Source organism: Asterias rubens, chromosome 22, assembly GCF_902459465.1.
Source record: "Asterias rubens chromosome 22, eAstRub1.3, whole genome shotgun sequence".
NCBI classification, from domain to species: domain Eukaryota; kingdom Metazoa; phylum Echinodermata; class Asteroidea; order Forcipulatida; family Asteriidae; genus Asterias; species Asterias rubens.
Genome location: NC_047083.1, coordinates 10215243 through 10238849, shown reverse-complemented (window position 1 = coordinate 10238849; position 23607 = coordinate 10215243). Strand labels below are relative to the sequence as shown.

Here is a 23607-nt window from a genome sequence, read left to right as displayed (position 1 = left end):
CATTGGGATGTGATAGCGCCACACTTGGCAGAAACTGGCCAGTCAATCTGTGTCACTTGGGGCCTTTTCGAAACGCTGATATGGTGGCTCCGAATTATTACCAAAAACAATGAACAAAATCAAATCTGATTTTTTTACTCCGCGAGTTAACGTTGCACAGACATTGTGAGACAAAAGCTCCTCTCCATGAATTAAACTCATTAAAACTTCATTTCTAAATGCATAATTACTTCGAGAGGGCTGTTGAATGTCCTCCAAGGTGCAGATAAGCAATAGTGGTCAAGTGTCTGGAACAAGATTCGAACCTTACACCCAATCAAGCATTGAAACTTGAGTCCTTTGAACAAGGCTGCTCGGCCATTTTTAATGTATAAATTTATTTCACACACCTCAAGTTAGGAGAACTTTTTGAACACAACTTGTTTATTTTCAAACACAGCTTTTTCAAGATAAATAATACAAAAATGTAATTTTCGTAGTGTTAGGGATTAGTTTGTAAATTGATTATTGCAAGCTCTAATGAATCTTTTAAAGTTCCTTTTCATTGACTAAATCTATGAAAGAAAGCACTGACCATACAATACACACATTATTTTTAAATATTAATTATAGAACGAGCCAAAATATTGAAATAAATAAGTCGTTAACCTGACTTAATACTGAAGAATTATTTTAATTTCAATATTTACAAATATTTTTATTTTATTTTACACATAATTGTTTTTCTTGATCTGGAAGTGTTACAAGTGTTTTTTTTTACCAACATCTTCATAAAGCAAACCCAAACTTCATAAAGCGAGTAGTAAGCATACAAACTTGCTAAGCACATAAATAAATTGCTTAGCAGTGATAAGTAACCAGCCAAAACATCATAGTTTACATTTTGCTGCGACTGGTACCTACCCCACTCAATTCTTGCTTAGCAAACATATTTGCTAAGCAGAACTATCTACTTAACAGCTTTATGCAATTGGGCATAGAGCAGTTGGAACCTAATTTTAAGCATGTCAATGCTTTGGAGTGCAAGACCTCCACATGAACTGATGCTTCGAAAACAATGTTCACACACATGCACAATTTACTTTTCAAAGACAAGTTCTTAATTCAAAAAGTTGCACAGCAGTTCCTCTTCACACCATGGGTATCAACAGAACCGCAACTTTCCGTGACGATATTGAAGTCTGATACCAAATCAAGAAACATATATACCTCATGTTAACTATCGCTTGAGTCAGTGTTTGAACTACTTTCTGACGAATCACTACTGTCGGATGACTCACTACGCCACGATTTACCTCTTCCTTTACTTGGGATATTGTTATTTAGTTTTGGAAAAGTTACGCTCTTTTTACTGGATCGTTCCACTCGTGGCGAGGGGTGGATTTTTCCAAGTGGGTTCAGAGGGGAAGTTGTTTCTGACACTGTGTGAAAGTTTCTTGGTTTGCTTCCATCGGGCAAGTTTGTCTTCGCAGGACTTCCCTTCATAGCGTCTAACGACTGGCAACTGTTTGCTTTGTAACCACGGAAACCTCCTCTTGCATTGTTGGTACTGCTTGCTCCTGTCGACGGCTTGTCATTGGTCGACTTACTTTCACCTCCATTAATGGAATCGGAACGATTTGGGGGCGGGGTTTCTGGAAGCTTCCGGGGACCATATTCCTCATCCTAGTTGTGATCAAGAAAATAACAAAACAATTTCAACAAATCCATTCATTTTAACCCACACTCTTCTGAACAGAAACTCCAGAGCTTGAGTTTGGTCCTCTTATCACAGAATTATGAAAACTTACTAGTCTTATCTGATGTCCCTCAATCAACTCTTGAAGAGCTGTCTTCCATCCCAAGATCCGAGCAAACCTCTGAACACAGTCCACTAAATCACCAGTTACTGTGACGTCATTGAAGCGGCTTGAACGTGGTCTAGCGAACGGGCCCACAGCTTCCCTATTGATAAGTAACCTTGGGATGTAACCCCGGGCTGAGTTTATTATACCAGCGAAGGGTTGTACCTACAGGGTGGAAAAGAAAACAAATTGAGAATCTACTACCGGTTTTGAAAGGAACCTAGTCTTTTAAACTCAGCAAAATTAACTATTTTCCACAATTATCTAGTTATCGTCAGGAGCCTGAAGAGATAAGAGAGAAGTGGGCCTATTTATTGGGGTTCAGAGGTTTCAGTGTAGAATCAATCAACGCTTTGATTGGTTCTCCTGAAAGGAGACCTGTGGTTGGGTTAGGATTAGGGTTAGGGTTAGGGTTACCCATTCTACACAGTCAGATCAAGGGGCAGTTTATAAAACAGTATTTACCTCTAGTGACGTTCCCATGACAATAACCAAGTCACACTGAGCAAAATCCTTTAAGTAATAGAAGAACCTCTTCGGAAGATCCTCTCCGAAGAAAACGATGTCAGGTTTGACTTTACCCTGAAATAATAAAATCAAATTTCATTTCAATTATTCTGGCTGTGAAGAAAAAACAAACTGTATTACTGTACTAGCCAAGAACCCAATAGAAAGAAGACAATGAAGGAAGTTTCAGTTTTAGATATGGGAGGAAAACCCCAGAGAGAATAAGGTACGGACTGAAAAGCCAATCCAAATCGTGCCTCTACAATGCTTTGAACCTGTTTGTGTAAATCATGATTTAGGTTTATCTAAATTAGTGATAAATCTTGGATTATGAGGTTTGTTGGACATACTACAATAATATGTAAGTGGCATTATTTGGATTCAGAAAAAAAAAACTTTATAATAATCCAAGATTGTTTAGAAGCTAAATTAAAATCTACATACCGTACAGCTTCTTTGTTTACATCTAGGAATCTTGTCACTCATTATCTCAACCTAAATAAAAAACACATCAAGATATAATTAATGCTACACCTTTTGCGAAAAGTGGTCCGGCTCAGTCTTGGAAGGCATCTCTGTTTCATTTGAAATATTGACCAGTGTCAACGTTGGCGGACTAATGAAATAATAATAAGCTAAATGGTCCTCCTGGCCAGTCACTAAATTACATGGTTCTATCAAGCAATGGAGGTTCAAAATCAAATACAAGTATTTTTTGTATAATTCTTATGAGTACACAAATAAATCCAATGAAGGAATTGAGTGTTTGTTTACCTTTGTTTCCTCCCCGTCATACTTCTGATCGCATCTTGTACAGGTCGATGAAGCAAATGTTCCATGAGCTTCAACCAACTTAGCAGAAGAAATACCAGCCACTGAAATATCATAAAACACAATCAGTCTTTAAAACAAAACGCCTTCAAGACTTTTTCTGGCATTCAAACTGAATTATTTTCTACCTAGCTATAATTTGTGTGTGTGTGATCACTTTGCTGAATGTTTTAAGAGTACAAACAACAAACAAGATACCTTTTGGTCATTTGTTAACATTTTCCAAATATAACATAATATTTCGCCAAACATAAGGGCTTGACAGCTTGGCAAATACATTAATCCGGAAGTCGAAGGTTTAAATTCCACTCTTGTAAGTTTTTTCTTTGTTCAACCCCAAATTATTGAAAGATTACACAGCGAGTTCTTTCTCTTGTTGTTTATTATTTGACAAAATGATTACCAAAAAATTAAAATAAAATAAAAATGTGTCTTACTTCTCTCTAGGCCATCAATATTCTGAGTATACATTCTCAGTAACAATCCTTTATCGTGAAGCATCCGCACAAAATAATGGACGTAGTTTGGTCTGTAGGTCCCAGGATACAGCTCTTTGGCAAGAGTGAAGAAAGGTCGAGGGTCACGATGGAAGAAATCGATATCAAAGATGGCTTCAGGAAATGGGATGTTATATTGTTGTAGGTTGTCATAGAGACCAGAACCTGGTGATCTGGAGTTTAAAACAAAACAAGGTCAAAGGTTAAATAATAGGAAAGTTTGTTTGTTTGTTTGTTTGCTGAGGTGGTTTGGTTAAATTATCTTCCCATCAAGGGAACTCAGCAAACTTCAACAAGGGGTTATAAACACCAAGATGGCAACAGCCAATCTCCCTCATACAACATTGGTTTAACGTCTTTAATTATGAGTTGCCCAAATCAAGGAATTGTGATTAACTAGACGAGAATAATTATTATGGACGAATTCAAACCCACAACCTTGTAATTGGAAGTCCTTAAGTCTGGTCTGTACATCACACAAATTTTAACAAGGAAAGCAAGTCGTGCAACTTTCACTAGCAAGATAAAATCGTGACCTTTACATGACCTTGAGTCCTTGGTTAATGACCTTTTGACCTGACCTACTGACCTGAAATCAGGAATCCCACTAGGTGTGCTTATTCCTGCTCCAGCCATGACGACAATATTCTGGCATTTCTTCATAAGAATCCATCGTGCGACATCATCAAGGCTCTTACAGACATGGCTGGCACTCCCTGCTGCTGATGAGCTTCGACGTTGAAACTGTGCACTGGAAATAAAAAAACAATTGTTTTAGTTTTTAATTGATTTATTTAAAAATTTATTTATTTCCTCAGTCAACTTGTCACAATTTCACAGAACAAGTAGCTAAGCTCAACAACACTGTAAACATAACGTAAACAAATCCCTTTACCTAGATGAGTTTCTCTTATCTTTAACAGTCAACTTTTCAAAAGCTTGGCTCAGTCCTGTTTCAGGTCGCACATTGACTCGGTGTTGGCGTACATTGCGCTTTGTGTTCACGTTACCAGCGCTGCTTGATGTGGTGAGATTTCTTGTTTGGGATGAGTTTCTCCCAGGAAGACTTGCTGTTGTTGATTTCGGACGAGCATCGAATGGAACGTCAAGTCTCCCTGCAAACATTGGCAAAATGAAAACTCTTAGATACTAAAGCCTATTGAAATTGTTTTGTTGGATTAATTATTCCTTTTTGTTTATTAAAATTACCGTTTAAAAGAATTTGGTTAGGGCCTACTTTTTTACGACACAAAACATAAAGTCAATCAAACGTCCACCAGATTTATATTTTAAACTTACACAGTTTAAAGAAAATGATGGTACAAAGCTTCCCTTTAAATATTATTTGCCGAGGTATTGTAATTTTGGAGAAATAAATTACTAACACAATTTCATATGTGACTCTCATGAGTGAAATATTGGTCTGTGATTTAACATTTTGTTTTCTCTCCAAAACTTGACGAATAAACATGATAAATGAGGCTGAAAATTCTACAGGTAAATTATGTTACATAGTAAATACATCTTTTATGGCCAAAAACAATCTACAAAAAGGTATCAAAACCCTTTATTATCTGCAAAACTATATTATTAACAATAATAATAACAATCAAGTGACAAGTGGAACTGAAAGTGAAACTGAAGTGCAAATTACAAATGCAACGATTTTATTTATTTTTATTTATTCACTTTTATTCAATAAATTACGCAAAAGTAAGTAAGAATAATCAGAATGATTAAATACCTACCTTTTGTAGCCTTGTCTTTTATTGCCGCATTTATCCTAACTTTGGCAGAAGTTTTACCAGATGTGCCACCACCGCGTGGACGCCCACTGCCAGCTGCCGTCGATTGAGTCGTTTTTTCGGCAGTGGAACTTGCTGTTGTCCCCTTCGGACCGCCGTGCGTCAATACACTTGCCATAACTTTGTTTAGCAATCTCATATTTACATAAAATCATCACGTGAATGAAGACCAAACTTCTCTTTTGGGTATATCTGTAAAATTAGCAGTAGCATTTTGATAATGGTGTGTTCAGTGAAGCTTTCGAAGCAGTAAAAAAGAATCAAATCTTCGCTTGACAACGAAGATTGAATCCTTCGCGAGCAGCCGACATTTTGTTTCTAAATCCGAAACCAAAATATGTCACATGAGGGCGGCATTTAAATCAGCAATGGCTGGTGCCCATCAACTAGTACTTTTTATATTACATTGTGTATGGTTACCAGTTGAAATTTCCTCATGGGTTTTGTGTTGTTGGTAAATGACACGTCGATTTACCATCAGTTGGTCGTCGAACAAAAATTAAACAGCAAATTACTGCAATATGGTGTAATTTTTGTAGTATATATTCAAAGTTAGAAAGCACTTGACTACTTTATAAATGCAATTCGAGGTGAACCTAAGCAGGTGACAGCAGCGCAACTTAATTCTGACAAACATTTATATTTTTAAGAAGGTGAGTAAAAAATGGGTCTTAAAATTCTAAATTAAAATTATGAATTATGGGAGGCCGGTTCCATTTTATGCTGAAATAAAAATCCTAAAAATCAAATAGCAAACAATGCTTAGCTGGGATAACTTTCCGTATGGCGCTACCACTTTTTCACTTATTTTTACAAAAAGGGTAAAAGGGATATCTCATTGAGGTAAATTAGAATAGATAATTATTATTTCATAAAAAAAATCATATCAATTGATTGAAAAAGTGGTGGCGCCATACGGAAACTTTTCCCTTAGCTGCTTCATACATTGTATCGTTGCTTTATTTAGGAAACAGGGTACACACAAAAGCCGACATCACTAACTGACCATGCTGACAAATGAATTGCAACTCAATTTGTCACAGGGAGTCAGTCAGTCTCAATTCAACATTTTCTTTTTTAAGTTTCAATATGATATGCCGGCGCCACCACTTTTTCATTCGATATGAAAAAAGGAGTACAGCGCCCCAGTTTACTGGGTCGTACTTATTTACCTCAATGTCAATGAGATCCCTTTTTGTAAAAATGAGTGAAAAAGTGGTTGCGCCATACCGAAAGTTATCCCATTAAATTCTAGTTAAAAAGTTATTTTTAAACTAAAAGGACATCATTCTACAATTTTTACTTAATTACAGGCCTTGATTTCATTTTAAATCTGCAGGTTTAAGGCGCCTTTACAAAACGTGCAATGATGAACCTTTGGAGGGAGATTCTTCTCTTAACGACGGTGCTGGCTCTGTGCCAAGCAGCTCCGGTTCTCGACAAAAAGGTTGAAGAATCGGAAGAGGAGGAGGAGGGAGAAGTAGAGGTTAGTATTTTGAAGTAGGAAAACAAGAAAATTAGTCTTTACAAACTCAAATGCCCCGCGAGACATTACAATATCACTACGACATCATGTGCTCTGAGCAATACCTCGACAAGGACTTGTCATTACAACTCCAAAAATGTACGGTCAATGTTAAATTATTTTATGGCTAAAATTAAAATAATTAAATCCTAAGAAGAAAAAAGATGTCTCGGCGATAACTTATAAAGGACTTGGTATATGAACAACTGATTACTGGTGTGTGGGTTGGTCTTAAATGCAGAAGTCTCCTTTTTTTAGACCAGAGGTTAAATGGCGTGAAACTGACTGGCTTGCTTGTTTGTCAAACACGACTTTTCTTGTTTTAGTTTCGGATCTATGGTATACCGCCACCAAAATATGGTGGTATTTGGCATTTATTGGGAATGGAGTCCTTGACGGTGGCCTTGGCGAAGATGAAACATATCGGAGAGATAAAATGGAGCAATGAAGTTGAGGTTTTTGATTTTCAAAATCAGACACTTAGAGGGATTGACATGTTTTTATTAAAATATATTTTCAGAATACTGGACTAGAATATGACAACTATCTCAGAATGGTCGTAAAAACACTGGAAAATGATCCGGAGATGAAGAAAAAACTGGATGATTTAAGTCTGGATGATTTGAAGGTGAGTTTACTATAGCTTTTTAAAAGACACTGGCTAAGTTTGGTAATTGTCAAAGAACAGTGTTCTCACTTGGTGTATCCCAACATTATACATGAATTTTATAAAACAACAATATGTGATAATTTTGAATCAATTGGTCACCGAAGAATGAGAGAATAATTTTTTTATTTTTTTTTATTCTCAAGTTATTGAATTATTTGTCTTTGATCTTTGATTCCAGACGGGTAAAATGTCAGAAATCATGGATGGTGTTTCAGACAAGATTAGAGCCAGACTAGATGATTTGAAACGCACTGAGATTCAACGATTGAGACAGGTTGCCAAACAACGTTTCCAACAAGCCAGTGAGTATAATAAAATACACATCCTGTTTATCTGAATACAAACACCTGGGCCCAATTAATAAAAGACCCTGTTCATTTGGGCCGGGTTCAGATTGTTTTACAAATCACAAATGAGGTTAAAAGGAGCACTCCAGTATTGTGGATCTCGAGACCTGAACCATAGAAAAGCAGCTTAGAAGCACAACAAAATTATGCTTACCAGAATAAGGTTACCAGTACAATTTGTAACTGGTTTCCTGCTCATTTCTGCTTAGCAGAAACTGGTCTGAACATTTTCCCTCAATCAACATTTTCCCATAGTTTTTTAAAATGTATTTTCACATTATTCCATTGTTTGACCAAGATTTATGTTTCTTATGGTTTATTTGTTTGCTGTGAAAGTAATGTGTCAGCCTTTTGTTTAAAAGCTATTTCCTGCTTTTACAGATTTTTATTTCAACAAAATTGTTTTGGCGATTATTTTTGACTGCCCTCTAATAGACTTTTATCATGTTTTGCCCATCATAAGTTCCTGGTCCTCTTTTGCAGTTTTTTAATATTGTTTCTTATTACATAATCAAGGGGCCAGACTATATATTCCCTCCAGCCTCGGTCTGGTTACATGGGAGTTTGAATAGGAGTTGAAGATAGACAATGATAGATGTTCCATAACAAAAGTCTAAGTCCCAATGTTGATTTGCTTATTATCATGCTGCACGCTGAACATATTTTTGTAATTTTGTTGAAAACTGAAGTCTTTGATGATTATGGTACTGCTGATGGTGAAGTTAAAAATGCAGGTCAGAAATGAATTATGGAATCGTTGTAGACGGAGGGGTTGCATGGTTACACAGGTGCCATGCATGGTTGCATGGGCGCTTTGCATGGCAAAATGGGTGCTTTGCATGAAAAATGGGCGTTTTGCATGAAAAATGGGCACTTTGCATGGCAAAAATGGGCACTTTGCGTGCCAAAATGGGTGCTTTGCATGAAAAAAATGGGCACTTTGCAGGGCAAAATGGGCACTTTGCATGGTTACATTGGCGCTTCGTATAGTGACATGGATGCTTTGGATAGTGACATGGGCGGTTTGCATAGTGACATGCGCACTTGCTTGTGGCATGGGTGCTTTGCATGGTTGCATGGGCGCTCGCATACATGTAGTGACATAGGTGCTTGCATTGACATGAATGCTTACCTGGGTTCTGACTGATAACGATCATGACATTCTACACAGACAACTTTCCTTTTAGTCTCAGCTTCCAAAAATCTTATGACACCATTTCCTTTTTCCTAGAAATAGTTCTTCGGGCTCAGACAAGATTTTCATTCCTGAATGCTTGCTGCATGAAAAAAACTCCTTGCATGGCTAAGCGCCCTAAACCCTTTCGTAGTTTCTTATTTAAGCGATAATGTTCTGACATAGCAACCTTAGCGGAGTGTTTATAGCAGGCTTAGTAAGATATTGTAACAAAAGATAGAACATTTAGTGTCCTGGGGTCGATTTCACAAGGAGTTAGGGCTAGTCCTAACTTAGGACTAGTCCTAAGAGATATACAAAACGTATAGCTAGTCTTAAGTTAGGATGAGTAACTCGTCCTAAGTCGAGATAAGACTAGTCCTAACTCTTTGTGAAATCGACCCAAGTGCCTTTAAACACATTTTGACATCCATGTAATTGCAGGGTGTGGGGACAAAGAAGGTGTAAAAACCACCTGTTCAGCAATTTTTCCATTGTTACAAATTGAAAATAAGGCAACAGGTGGATTTAATTAGATTCAATTAATAGATGATAAATTTGCATCGGAGATAAAGAATATTAATTTTGGTTTTTACCCATACACCGATGTGTGTTAGCACTGTATACTCAGTAATTTCCCCAGTTCTGTGAAAAATATCACAGGCATATTACTCAAGTGGGATTCGAGCCCACATCCTTTGCAATTCTAGAGCAGTGTCATACCAACTGGACTAACCAAATGGCCCGGTAGCTCGAGGCAGTTTGAATCCGAAGTTGTTTAGCAGCGGGTACCGCAACGATTTAACAGATGCACATGTCATTTGATCCAATTAGATGTAATAGATTCAATAAGATATGAGTCCAACCTTACTACTGGTTTTAAAACACAGTTTTTTTCAGATATAATCTGATGATAATTCTGTATTGTTCCTTTAACCCTTTGGTGCACAGATTTATTTTTTAACGAGCAAATCAAGGACATGTTCTACCATGTTTTTCTCAAAAAATTTCAAAATTCACCTGTTGGACTTCATAAAAGTACTATTTATATAGACACTGGACACTATTGGTAATTGTCAAAGACCAGTCTTCTCAATTGGTGTCTCTCAACATATGCATTAAATAACAAACCTGTGAAAATTTGAACTCAATTGGTTGCTGAAGTTGCGAGAAAATAATGGGGAAAAAACCCACCCTTGTTGCACAAGTTTAGTCGTTTGCTTTCAGATTCTTGAATTCGAGACCTCAGCTGAGGTCTTGAATTGAATTCAATTCTTTTTGTGAGAAACTACTTTCTTTCTCAAAAACTATGTTACTTAAGACGCAGCTACATGTATTTCTCACAATGTTTTACTCTATCAACAGCTCTCCATCGTTTTGTTTTTTATGCTAACAATTATTTTGAGTAATTACCAAACGTGTCTAGTGCCTTTAAACTACACTGCCATTCCCTGCAGCTTCCTGATCATAAACCTTGCCTCATCCCCAATCCCATAACAGATCACCGCTCGATGGACCAGAAATCCATTGATGACATGGTCGGACACATTGATATCAACAGTATGGATCAGTTCGGTGGAAAAGACTTTGAAAAACTCATTAAAAAGGTAACGTTAACCCCCACCCCTCCCTCACTCACCTCTTCCAACCCTTCACAGGCCTGTATGCTTCGTTTTTGAAAGGGCAAGGGCACCAAGGCAATTAATCAAAGGTCAGGCCTGATACTCAACAATGGCAACAAAGTCGATTGCCTCGATGCCCCCTGGTCATTCACTTGGTGCCATTGACATGCTCCAGTAGAAATTTACAATTTCCTCGTGGGTGACCTTTACCAAGGAGAAAATACCTTGGTGCCCGCCTTTCAAAAACAAAGCATACAGGCCTGAAAGGTCATTTGTAGAGCGCCAAAATCAAAAGTTTGTTTTAAGGCGCTGAGGCACAGTTGAACGATTTGTAAGCCTGCTGGAACAGGTGGCCTGTATCTAGGAAGCTTATTCCACATTTTAGGGCCACAATGAACCTCAGCAGGTAAGAATGTAAATTTTTCAAATAAATGTATCACTCCCCCATTTATTCAGTGCCTTATAAGGGTTACAATTTGCAGGCGAACGCTGCAGGAATGTTGGGGTTTCCCCTTTCTCTTTCAAAGGTAAGTTCAGAGGTTTTAAACCCGCTCCCATCCAATAAGAACCCAGGTCCCCAACCACCATGCACTCATGCTTGATTTAATCACAGACTAGCATCAACATTTTAACCCCAACCAAAACACATAGATCATTAAAGCTATCATAAACACATGCTGCTCCTAATAGGGGCGTGCCTCAGCCCACATGATGCTAAGCATGAATTTGAGTTTGCTAAGCGTGAATGAATTTGCTAAGGTAATGGGTTAGATACTCAAGCATGCCTTGAATGCAATTTTTAGTGGGATTGCCCATTGTCATTTTACAAAGGGCACTTTCCATTCTGTCAATACTTTGATGGGGCACTAAGAACAGTAAGTGGTGCAGCTAGAGGTCACAGCTTTTGTGCACTTCCACATCCGTCTTACAATGCATTAGTTTGTTGGTACATGTAGAACAGGCCTGGAATATCATCTATGAGAGGGCAAGGCCATTTCCATTTTGCAAAGGGCACTTCCATTGGAAACTTTTGAAAGGGCACCAAGGCCAAGACTAGGGGGCAACGCAGGCCATGGCTTCCATGGTATCTGTGTAATTCCTGGTCTGTAAGAGTGTTGGTACAAGCACGTTATCAATAAGATCTCTTATAATGCCAGCTCCAGACAGAAGAGACAACTTTAAGACTTTATCCGCCCATCTTGATGTTAATAATCGAGGCTTCGGAGACATGGACTTCGCTAACCTAATGAAAAAGGTAACCTTTGACCTCAATGACCTCATATTTGACCTTGTATCCAGTAACAGTAAAAGATGCTAATTATTATTATTCATTGTACCAAAAAGAACCATCAGACTATTTCTCCTTCCAACCGGTTTGGTTACATTGATTTGAATGGGAGAAAATCAAGATGGATTTCACAATCAAGACGTGTCGCGGCCTAGCAGCCAGGATCATCGGATACAGACTCTGTTGTTTCTGATCAGCAGAGTGTGGGTTTGATTACCAGTTGTGACACCTGTGTCCTTAAGCAAGACACTTAACCATGATGCTTTGTCCTTTGCATGGGGGTATAAAGCAGTTGGTCCTGTGTGTTGTGTAACGCCCGTAAAAGAACCCAGTGCACTTATCAAAAAAACGAAGGGGTTCCACTCGGTGTTCCTGGCCACAGGACCTCGTAAACCTTAACATGGTGATAAGGATTATGGTCTAATAACATAAACGTACTCCCACATACCTTTCAGAGCGCCAGGAGTGTCACTGATTGACGGATATGTGCGCTATATTAAAAATCCACTATTATTCACAAAATTTAGCACAGGCTTTCCGGCCCTTTGTGATGTCATCAGTCACTTGGTCTTTTGGAATCTTCTGCACCTCTCCTGTCAGTAGTAACGTGTAGATTTCACAATCAATCTTATTATTCTGACAGGCCACTGAGGATCTGGACAAAGCAGACTCTGCTCGTAAGCAGGAATTCAAACGCTACGAGATGCAGAAGGAGATCGAGCGACGGCAGAAGCTCACGACGCTGGATGAAGAAAAGAGGAAAGCTGCTGAGCAGGAGTTTCAAGAAAAGCATAACAAGAAAAAGGAGAAGCATCTTAAACACCCGGTATGTCAGACACGCCCCTAAAGCCCCGCCCAACAGTTTTCGCATTGTGATGGTTTGTTGTGGGTGTTTTTATTGTTGTTGTTATTGTTGTTGTTATTGTTGTTTATTGCAGGGAAGCAAGCCACAACTTGAAGAGGTTTGGGAAGAGACCGATCACCTTGAGAAAGACGACTTCAATCCTAAGACATTCTTCCAATTACACGACACAAACACCGACGGCAATCTAGACGTCTTTGAGCTTGAGGCCTTGTTTGTAAAACAGGTGAGTGTAAAACAAACTCTTATATAAGATGATACCCAAGCCTACATCCGTATGAACTGTAAAGGGGGTAACCCCCTATAGCCCTAGGAGTAGGTGGCAACGGCCCCTGGACAAATACTTGATTGTAGCCCACAACATGAAGTGGCCTTCAGGCCTTGTGTCTGGCGACTTTTATGAAAAAAATAACTGGAAAAAAAACATCAACAAAAACAAACAGAAGGGGGGGGTTAGGGTTAGGGACGTGAAGCGGTGAAGTGTTCTTCCATATTGATACCTCGTTGTGTTTTGATGTTCTCTCTCTCATACTAGGTACGCACTTATTACGAATCAATTAACGATGGCAATCCTGACCCTAACGAAGTAAGAGAAGAAATGGCTCGAATGCGGGAACATGTCTTGGGCGAGGTAAAGTAACGTTGGTGTTTCTTACAAAAAGTCCTTTTTTATTTCTTTGTTTTTTGTGTTTGTACGCTCACAGGTTGAGAAGATGTATTCAGATCGGGGGAATGCGGACCCGAAAGAAAAACTGGAAGAAATATCTCTTATGAGAGAGCATTTTATGAACGAGGTAACGTCTCATTCCTGATTGGTTGACTGCGGTGATTACTGGTATTTCATTGGCTAAGATTTGGTTTTTATCGGCTTCCCTTAGTTTTTTTGTTGTTGCCATTTATGAAAACATTTAATTTGTTCTGCTGGCTAAAAGTTTGGGAGGTAGTGCTTTCTGCTCTACCAGCCAGGCTTCCGACGGTTGATACCTAAGCCTATGTTCGTATGGACTGTAAAGGGGGGTAACCTGTTTCAGCCCCAGGAATAGGTGGCAACAGCCCCTTGAAAAATAGTTGATTGTAGTCCAAACCTTGAAGTGGCCTTCAGGCCTTGTGTATCTGGTGACTTGCATAACAAAAATAATAAATTAAAAAAAATCTTTTTACTTCATTTTTACTTCAGTCTAAACTTTTTTTTTGCTGTGATTTATAAAAATTTATTTGCAGTTATTATTTAAAAAAATACTAAATACTAATTTTTTTATTTCTTTTTGTTCCTTTACCCTGATTGGCTGACTGCCCAGATTGCTTGCATTTGATTGGCTACCTGCAATGATTTCATGCATATGATTGGCTTGTGTTTTATTTTGAAAAGCCAATCAACTCAAATTGGTTCCTTTTGCATCTTTCGTGTGCGAAAAGAATAATTTTTTATCCTCTTAAATCTACGTACTATCCTGTTTTAATTTTGGCTGCGGTTATTAACAAAAAAAGAATTAGAATAACCGGTATTTGAATGTTAAATGGGGTGTCACCTGCTCACAGCCACTTATGAATTTTGAGACTGGAACCCTCCCTTTTTCCCTGGTTTTGATTGGTCATCTCATTTCAAACTGCACCGATTCTGATTGGCTGAAAACAATCCATCTCAGCCTATTTGTTTACCTCGGTCATTCTCAATTTTGATTGCCTCACGTTATCATTTTAAATTATCATTGGTTACATGGGGTCGTCATTTTTTTTTTTTTTATTAGCTGTATAGATCTCATATCATTTTTGTTTAAGTCAAGCTGCTTAGCAAAGTATTTTTTCTTGGCAAAAGTAAGCGGGCTACCAGTCACAAGAGAGTTTGGTTTGTGGCTTGATTTTGCTAAGCAGGATTGGTCTGTGCTAAGCAAATTTGTGTGCTTTGACCCTTTTTAATATTGGGCCCATGTCAACCAGCTTAGCCTTCACTTGATTGTAAGCAGATTAATAAAGCCTTCTCACTCGCATTACATTTGACTTCTATCAGCCTTGGAATTACATGAAGGCCAAACAGGCTATGGCCGCCAATGCCCCAGGGCCTAATTTCGTAATACATGTAAGCACCAAAATTTGCTTAGCATGAAATTTCTTCCTTGATAAAAACAGGATTACCACCAAAATTTACATTTATTGCATATTGCTTGTTACTGGTATTCAGCTGTTTTTTGCTTATCATGAAAATCACGTGGAAATTTAGTTAACACATGGTCATTCACACAACCTTACGAATCATCCTAACTCGAGATAAGACTAGTCTTGACTCTTAGTGAAATTCACCCCTGGTCTTCTATTATTCCCTTCTCTAAAGAATTCCTCTGCGTGGTCCAAGTGAAGCGGGTAATTCAGTAGTGTAAAAAGGGCTAGTGTGCCAGCCAGCTTTGCATTTCATAGCACACCGTATACATTCACACAACATTATGTAACTTCTTTTTGTTTAGCACCTTATTTTTTGGCAGCTCTATGCATATTAGATATTGAAAATTATAGACCTTGCAGTGAATTAGGTCAATTCCGAGTGCGCACATTTTTTAGTCAGTTTGCTAAAGTTTCACTGGTTCCCCTGTGCGCTTTACACGCGGTAGCATGGAACAGGCTATTGGGACCAGTGAAGAATCTATGGGCTCGAGGCTGGTTCCAAAATAGTCAAGTTAAAATAGTCAACCTTTAGTTAACCATGGAGCACACGCGAACTTGCTCAATGCTGTAGCTGTCTTTTAAAGTGTAAGCGGTCTCATTGCTTGGTCTTATCCAGTCTGATTTGTCTGTATTCCTAGATTGATACTGACAAGGATCATATGGTCAGTAAGAAGGAGTTCTTAGCGGCCACAGACTCTGATGACTTTGAAGAAGATAAAGGATGGGAGGTAAGACCAGATCAATTTAGCTTGCTCAATCGTAGCATGGCTGTGAAATTTAACAAAACTTACCCTCGTGTGAACCGCCAAAAATTGTTGTACTGTCCAGGGTCCCTTGTAAAATCTTGTCAAATATCACTACATTTTAGCCCCTTTCGCAGCGAGAGCAATTTAGCAACAGTCCCTTTCTGAATTGTAGCATGGTTGTAAAGTTTTTTATGGTAAAGCGCACAAAGTAGTCCAACATCGGTGTTTTTCTTTCATTATTCTCTTGCAAATTCGATGACCCCAAATGTTCACAGGTTTGTTATTTTATGCATATGTTGAGATGCACCAAGTGAGAATACTGGTCTTGGACAATTACCAATAGTGTCCAGTGCCTTTAAGAGTGATAACTAAATATGTACCCTCACTTTAAGGATCTTGACGAGAAAGACATCTACACAGAAGAGGAGCTGGATACCTACGAGAAGAAGATCGAAGATGAGATGCGATCTCTGAAGCTGAAGATGCAGCAAGAGCATGAGGCATTCAAACAACAGAAGCAAGAAGGTGGAGGAGCTGTCAAGATGAGCCAGGTAAGACTTCTTGTCAAACAGATTCTTCAATGTTACAAACTTGTCAAATACTCTACAGTCTTTCTCAACACTCTGCAGTCTTGCTTAGCACTCTGCAGTCTTGCTCATCACTCTGCAGTCTTGCTTAGCACGCTGCAGTCTTGCTTAGCACTCTGCAGTCTTGCTTAGCACTCTGCAGTCTTGCTTAATACTCTACAGTCTTAATGTTCGGTGGTCTTTCTGATAACACTCTGCAATCCTAGTTTTGCAGTCTTACCTTTCTGCAATTTTAACATTCTGCAGTCTTAATGTTCTGCAGTCTATTTCACATTCTTCAGTCTTGCTTGACATGCTACAGTCTTTCTTAATATTCTGCGTCTTAACATTCTGCAGTTGACCATATTTTTTCTAAAGATAATACAGATTTTTTGAAGGCTGGATTTTCTGGAGTCTGCAAAATTTGTGAAATACTGTAGTATTTATAAAAAAGTTATATATCTTATAATTCTGCAGTGTTAAGCTTTCTTAAGATTTGCAGAGACTGCAGTGTTTATAAAGACTATGCAGTATGTCTATTGGTGTAAGATTGTGTTGGTGTGTTATCCATGTTCCAGGGGGGCACACTTAATGCTGAACAGCTAGCAGATCAAGCAATACAAAATGCTGCAGACAAAGAGGCTGAAAACTTCCATCAAGCTCACGAACAAATCCAAAATACCGTCAATCAGGCAAAAGTCCTTGCGGAAAAGGCAATGAAAGAGGTAACCATGACGATACTAAACTCACTAACTAACTCTCTAACTGGCGTAACTAACTTGTGTAAAAAAAAAACAGGTTTCAAACTGCCTCTAGCTACCGGGCAATCTCGGTGGTCTAGTTGGTAAGACACTGCTCTAGAATTGCAAGGGTCGTGGGTTTGAATCCCACCAGAGTAATATGCCTGTGATTTTTTTCACAGAACTCGGGAAAGTACTGAGTATACAGTGCTTACACACATCGGTGTATATGGGTAAAAACCAAAATGAGTATTCTATCCTCGATGCAAAATTTAACATCTATCAAAAACTAACTCTCTGGGGAGAAAAACACTTACAACTTCACTATGAACACTGTTTCTGTAAAGCTGGTGTAACGTTGAGGCCAACTACGAACTCACTTGACTGTAGTGAAGTTTATAGCGTTAAGACCCCTTGAGAGTAGTCTACTAAAGCAGTGCAAAAAGCTACCATGCTAAAAATGGTAAGAGGCTGGTAGGTGGATAAAGATTGCTTAGCAAGCTTTGTAGCTTAGCGGTATTGGCCAGGGAATTAGGCAATTAGGCAATTAGGCTCAAGTAATACACTTCATGGCAGCTTGGCTGGTAACCTAATTCTGCTTAGCGAGTAAAATCAGCACTAAGCTAATTTGTGAGCTTGATGGTTGCAGGTTTCTCTACTCTACGAAATCAATGAAAAACATGTAGAAGAAGGTGATTCTGTACAAATACCCCCAAAAAACCAAGAATGTATGACTACGTCTCAAATTCTATTTCGTAAATTTTCATTCAATTCATAGCATGTCTGATAATCTATATTGAATTTTTTGCTCTTAAATTTAAATTTGAAGAAACTCTGATCAGACAACGAAAACAAAGGTAAAACATTCCGTTGCCTTTTTTTTTGCTGAAAATTATAAATTGAGCATGCAGTGATGTTGTGTTGAAAGCTGATTTATCAGTTGTTGAGGATGAAGTCATGCCCTCCCCTCGCCCTCCTCCCCAACCACCCCCTCCTCGCTCTCCTTTTTAGACCTTGTTCTCATTCCTTACTGTTTTGTATTCATGTGTATTCAGTTTGTGGTAACGTCATGTGTTTATATCTACTTAGCTGTGTAGATTTCTTCTTTGAGAACTTGTCTAACTATTTGTTCTTAAGAACTCACTACACAGCTAGGTGTATTTTTACACACGGTGCTAGCGCAAACTGAGCAGAGCACATTGTTTTATATCCGTTGCACAACTTGCTTTCTGCCACTCTCATATTTCTTTGCCAGTATTTATTTTGTTAGAGTGGAGGTTCACTGATTTTATCTTTGATAATGGTTGTGTAGTTGTGTTTTTTTTTTTTTTTTGGGGGGGGGGAGGGGGGGGGCTGAGAAAAGGAAAAACATTTACCCTTTCTCCTGTTAAATTTGTTGTTTTGTTGTTGTTAATCTATTTTGTTTTTGTACCCGATATAGCATTCACAACTCAAGCGTTGCCAATTGCTACACCTGTTTGTTTAACCATTTCATCAACAACAACAAAATGTGTTACTTTGAATAATGTGATTGTGACTTTGGGCTGGGGTGGGGTCGAGGTTGTGACTTGAGGATGATGTGGGGTCGAGGTTGTGACTTAAGGATGATGTTGGGTCACTATTGTGACTTTGGGATGGGGTGGGGTCGAGGCTGAGACTTTGGGATGGAGTGGGGTGGAGGTTGTGACTTTGGGATTGAGCGGGGTCAAGTTTATGATATTGGGATGGACTGGGGTTGAGGTTGTGACTTTGGGATGGAGTGGGGTTGAGTTTGTGACTTTGGAATGGAGTGGGTCGAGGTTGTAACTTTGGGATGGAGTGGGTTGAGGTTGTGATTTCGGGATGGAGTGGGGTCGAGGTTGTGACTTTGTGATGGGGTGGGGTCAAGGTTGTGATGTTGAGAGTTGTGTGTAAGTTTTTTTTTTTTTTCTTGCAGCCATGAGCCCACTTCAATTCTTGTCCCTACATTTTTTGATCACTGTTTTTTTCTCAGCCAATATGCACATTGCCATAAATGTTGCTTTTGCAATTATTTTTTATCTTGTTGAATTTTATTTTACAGTTGTATTTGTTTCGCCAATTTCACTTCTGTAACTGCTTTGTGGTTATAATATTGTTGTTTCGTAAATTTATAATCAAAGAGGTTTTTTTCCCTATTTCTTAATTGTCGTGATTGGCATTTTATAAAACATTAGTCCTTGAATTTTGAGGAGATTATAGGGCTCTTTTGCCTTGGTCTCAGCATCGATGCAGTTTTTAAAATGCCAATTTATATGTACACATTTCACCGTTCGCAGCTCCATTTGCAAGAAGCTAATTAAAACACCTGATGACCAGGCACAATTCTCACAAAGTTAGGCCGGATCCGAATTGGCGGCCACGGCCACGGCTACGGCCGGATCACCGCGTCATCATGCATTGAAGTATAGGACGCCCTTAGCAACACCCCTAGCAACGGCCGTAGCCGCAGCTGTAGCCACCAATTCGGACACGGCCTTAATTCAGTGTTTGGAAGCAGTCCTGTTTGTAATAGACTTGTGATCAAGTTTGGGGGTTAGTTGAATGACAAGCTAACTGGTCCCACTTGCTAGTGAATGAAAAGTTTAAAGGGACGCATTGCCTTTGAATTGCTCTCATTTTGTTTGTACATTTTGTGATAAACAATATTTTTCAAAGTTTAATAGATGTGTGTCAATAAACAGCGCTATTTTCAGAGATTATTTTCCATTAAACTTGATTTAATTTCGTAGAGCATTGTGATTAATTGTATTTGACATGTTTTCATTTTAGAAACAGGCGCAGGAAGCAGCCGTTAAGCAAGCACAGTTAAAAGCACAAGAAGAAATAAAACAACAACAACAACAACAAGCTGATCCACAGGCTCAGCTTAAAGTTCAACAAGAGGCCCAATTAAAGGCTCAACAAGAGGCCCAACTTAAGGCCCAACAAGAGGCTCAACTTAAAGCCCAGCAACAACAGCAAGCCCAACAGCAAGCCCAACAACAAGCCCAACAACAAGCCCAACTACAAGCCCAACAACAAGCCCAACTACAAGCCCAAAAGCAAGCCCAACAACAAGCCCAACAACAAGCCCAACAGCAAGCCCAACAGCAAGCCCAACAACAAGCCCAACAGCAAGCCCAACAGCAAGCCCAACAGCAAGCCCAACAGCAAGCCCAACAGCAAGCCCAACAACAAGCCCAACAGCAAGCCCAACAACAAGCCCAACAACAAGCCCAACAACAAGCCCAACAACAAGGAGGTGCTCCTGCTCCAGCTGATGGTGGAAACCCACCAGGGGCGCAGTAGATTTTCTGCTCCTCACGGAACTCTAAAACATTCCGCTGTGAACGTCTGTAGCTCATCAAGATTATATTTTTGTATTAGCAAGATGCACAATCAAAATCTTACGCATTAAGTTCCTGAGCTTTGAGTTACCAGCCAAATAGAAGCTATTTGAAGCATGTTGGTTGTGACTGGTACCCTGGTCATGTGCACATGCTCAGAACTTTGGAAGAAGCACCATGTATCTCATGGGTTGGTCTTTAACTTTGGATTTCTCTGTTCAGTGCCCAATTTCATATAGCTGCTTGAGCACAAAAAGATGCTAAGCACAATAATATTAACAGACAATTCTTTGGAAATATTTTTGCTTAAGCAACTCTATTAAATTGGCCCTGTTTGTAATTGTTAAAATGTTAGGTATGGGCAGCCATTGTTGGCAATAAATTTATTTGGTGAGATTCTTGGAAGGTAAAGGTTTGTTTGACATAAAAATGTAGTAATAAGAGAGTCTTAACTGTCTAGCTCTTATGCTGTTTCTGTTGCTGTTAAATAGGTTGTCCTTAATAGTTTACCCCTGGGCCTAATTTTATAGAGCTGCTTAAGCAGGCAATTCTGCTTACAAATTGTGTACTTAGCATAAATTTGCAGGATACCAGTCAGAAATGGTGCATGTCACATGGTGTTTTGGCTGGTAATTTTTTGTTCTGCTTAAGCAGTTCTATTGAACTAGGCCCCAGGCCTTAAATAAAATGACACATGTCTATTGCATTGTGGTAAAGATAGAAAAATGTTCTATGTTTTGGCTGGAGCCTACTTTCCAAAAACATGATTTGTTGCATTAATTGTTAAAAAAGTTCAAACAATTTTGCCTCTTTCTATTGTTAATGTGAACTCTGTATCCTTTTCTTTGTACATTGTGTATTTTATTATTTCAGTTTAAAATGTTCATTGATATGACTTTAAATTGTGTACTTTGTTTAAAAAGTACAAGAAATATTTCAACTATTAAAAAACGTTAATCAGCCATATTGGTAAATATTAAAAGATACAATGTGAGGTTTAAAACTCTTGGTGGCAGCAGACTTAACAAGTAAATAAATATTGTGTTTGTAATCCTGAACATGCGCTTTTACGTAAACCATTGATTTATATAGTCTGCTGCCACCTAGCGTCACCCATGGGAAGCTTGTAAGCTGTGCCCAATTTCATAGATCTGCTTAAACACAAAAAGTGGCTAAGCAAAACAAATTTGCTTACTAGAATGAGTCTACTAACCAAAGTCACATGTTCAATTTGTGGCTGGTATCCTGCTCATTTCTGCTAAAAATAGAAAATTGTTATGCAATATTTACTGCTTTTAAGTAGCTTAAAAGCAACTTTATTCAGCCCTGAAGTGGAATGTAATTTTCTTTGAAACTTAATTTTACCTTGAATAAAGTAAGACTGTTGTCTGAGATTGGTTTCAAAATATCTTGAGTGGAATGTTAAAGTGTATGAGACAAAAAAAATGCAAGATTACTTCATTGTATTCCATTTCATCTAAGAAATAACTATAACTTGTACACTTGCGGGTACAACCATAAGATCTCTTTTGAGGGAGTGTTTGCTCTGAATAGAGTTGGTAGGTGGTCTTGACATTTGAACAGTTAACTCTGCTCGTCTTCAAGAGAATGGTTGCATATTCATTTCAATTTTATTTTGAATGGTTGTCAAGCTTTAGGTGTATATTCACTGTTAATAATTGAATCAAATAATTGGACAGTTTTTGAGCAACGTTTGCCATCTTTTCCTAGCTACAAAATCTCTAAGAAGTGGTTTATTTATTTTGTATAATTATTACTAATTTATGTGTAGGTATTTTACAGTGCCTCGTTGATACACAGTACATGTATTAGTCTTGTATAAAAATTGGAATGATAAAATTGTGCTTTGCTCGCTACTTGATGAAAATTAATAGCTTGATGAATATGCATTAGGCCTACTTGATGAATATGCATTACTTGATGAATATTAATTACTTGATAAATATTCATTGCTTGATAAATATTCATTGCTTGATGAATGTCAAATTAAATTGGAAAAACACCTTAAATGTTTTCACTGTTTTCAAACATTGAGTTTTTAACTCTCTAGATAAAAAACATTTATTTTACAAATTTCTCAAAAACTATTGTAATCCAAGCAACTGTATTTCAAGGGATGTTTTCGGCCCCACCACGACCAACTTTATACCATGTGTAATATATTAACTATTACCGAAATGCACAAGATTGTTTCAAATAAAAATCTTTGCTTTTAAATTGGCCGACCGACAACTGGCCGTTTTTTTCCCCACAAATTAATGTTTTCTTCATATGAGATCGTTAAAATGTATCCTGTTGTGAAAAAGAAGAAAAAGAAAAACAAGAACAAAACTTTTTATTTTTTCATTTAAAAAAAATGGCAGGCGGGCGGGAACGTTACACATGTTTTTATTTATATTTGGCCTTAGTTTTCGAAATGAATTATTACGGGTGATTAATCTTGTTTTATTTTTGCTTTGCAAAACCTCTGCTTCAGACGCATATCATACGCAAAATAGTTTGAAAGATGACAAGAAAATCTCTTCATCCGACTTCTTCTCCCAACCATCCCCACACCCCAGCCTTGAAACTTCTTTTTCTGTAGGTTTGTGTTTAAATGTGTTTAAAGAACAATCCAAAGTATATCGTTTAAGAAATAATAACAAAGGCCAACAACAGGTATTAATACAATGTGTTGATATAGACGTGGGATTGGTACAGTTTGTAAACGAGTGGTGAATAAAAACTATAGTTGATTATTTTACTTAGTTTGTAAGTGCTTGCTTTGATTTTTGCTTTCTGTGGGTTCTTGAAGCACTTTTACGTGCCCGTGGATTTTGCTGCCGTTTAAAAAAAAATATAACAAAATAATAATCAGACATAATATTCTTCCTACTTATTCCCGATGTTTGGGGTTCTTGAGGAACCCCCCCCCCCCCAAATAACTGCTTGTTAATTATCCAACCTCAAATGGGTCAGACGCGCATTGCCGTAAAATTTCGCCACCTCCCCCCCCCCCCTCCTCCGCTAGGCCTACACTCTACCATCATCATCACACAAAATTACTGTTTTTAATTGT

General features: G+C 38.2%; 2 protein-coding genes across 5 annotated transcripts; one reads left to right on the top strand and one right to left on the bottom strand.

Moving 5' to 3' along the window:
* Positions 1-355: 355 nt before the first annotated feature.
* LOC117305326 (NAD-dependent protein deacetylase sirtuin-3, mitochondrial-like) lies at positions 356-5792 on the bottom strand. The gene is made up of 9 exons (XM_033790185.1): positions 5428-5792; positions 4575-4794; positions 4269-4430; positions 3620-3852; positions 3126-3226; positions 2796-2846; positions 2310-2426; positions 1791-2009; positions 356-1665 (listed from the first exon to the last, which is right to left on the bottom strand). Exons 1-9 carry the CDS (start codon positions 5621-5623, stop codon positions 1216-1218), a joined length of 1749 nt encoding a protein of 582 aa, XP_033646076.1. The 5' UTR covers positions 5624-5792; the 3' UTR covers positions 356-1215.
* A 138-nt stretch (positions 5793-5930) lies between these two features.
* LOC117305482 (nucleobindin-2-like) lies at positions 5931-22562 on the top strand. 4 transcript variants are annotated; one of them, XM_033790363.1, is made up of 12 exons: positions 5931-6137; positions 6824-6970; positions 7530-7637; positions 7858-7981; positions 10701-10807; positions 12754-12936; positions 13049-13198; positions 13677-13766; positions 15768-15857; positions 16268-16426; positions 17020-17166; positions 19972-22562. In XM_033790363.1, the coding sequence occupies exons 2-12, from the start codon at positions 6851-6853 to the stop codon at positions 20488-20490; spliced, it is 1797 nt and encodes a 598-aa protein (XP_033646254.1). In that variant the 5' UTR covers positions 5931-6137; positions 6824-6850; the 3' UTR covers positions 20491-22562. The 4 variants fall into 4 exon arrangements, with proteins under 4 accessions (XP_033646254.1, XP_033646251.1, XP_033646252.1 ...); XM_033790360.1 differs by lacking the exon at positions 13677-13766 and adding an exon at positions 13508-13603; XM_033790361.1 differs by lacking the exon at positions 13677-13766 and adding an exon at positions 13508-13603 and having other exon boundaries at positions 6798-6970.
* Positions 22563-23607: the final 1045 nt, after the last annotated feature.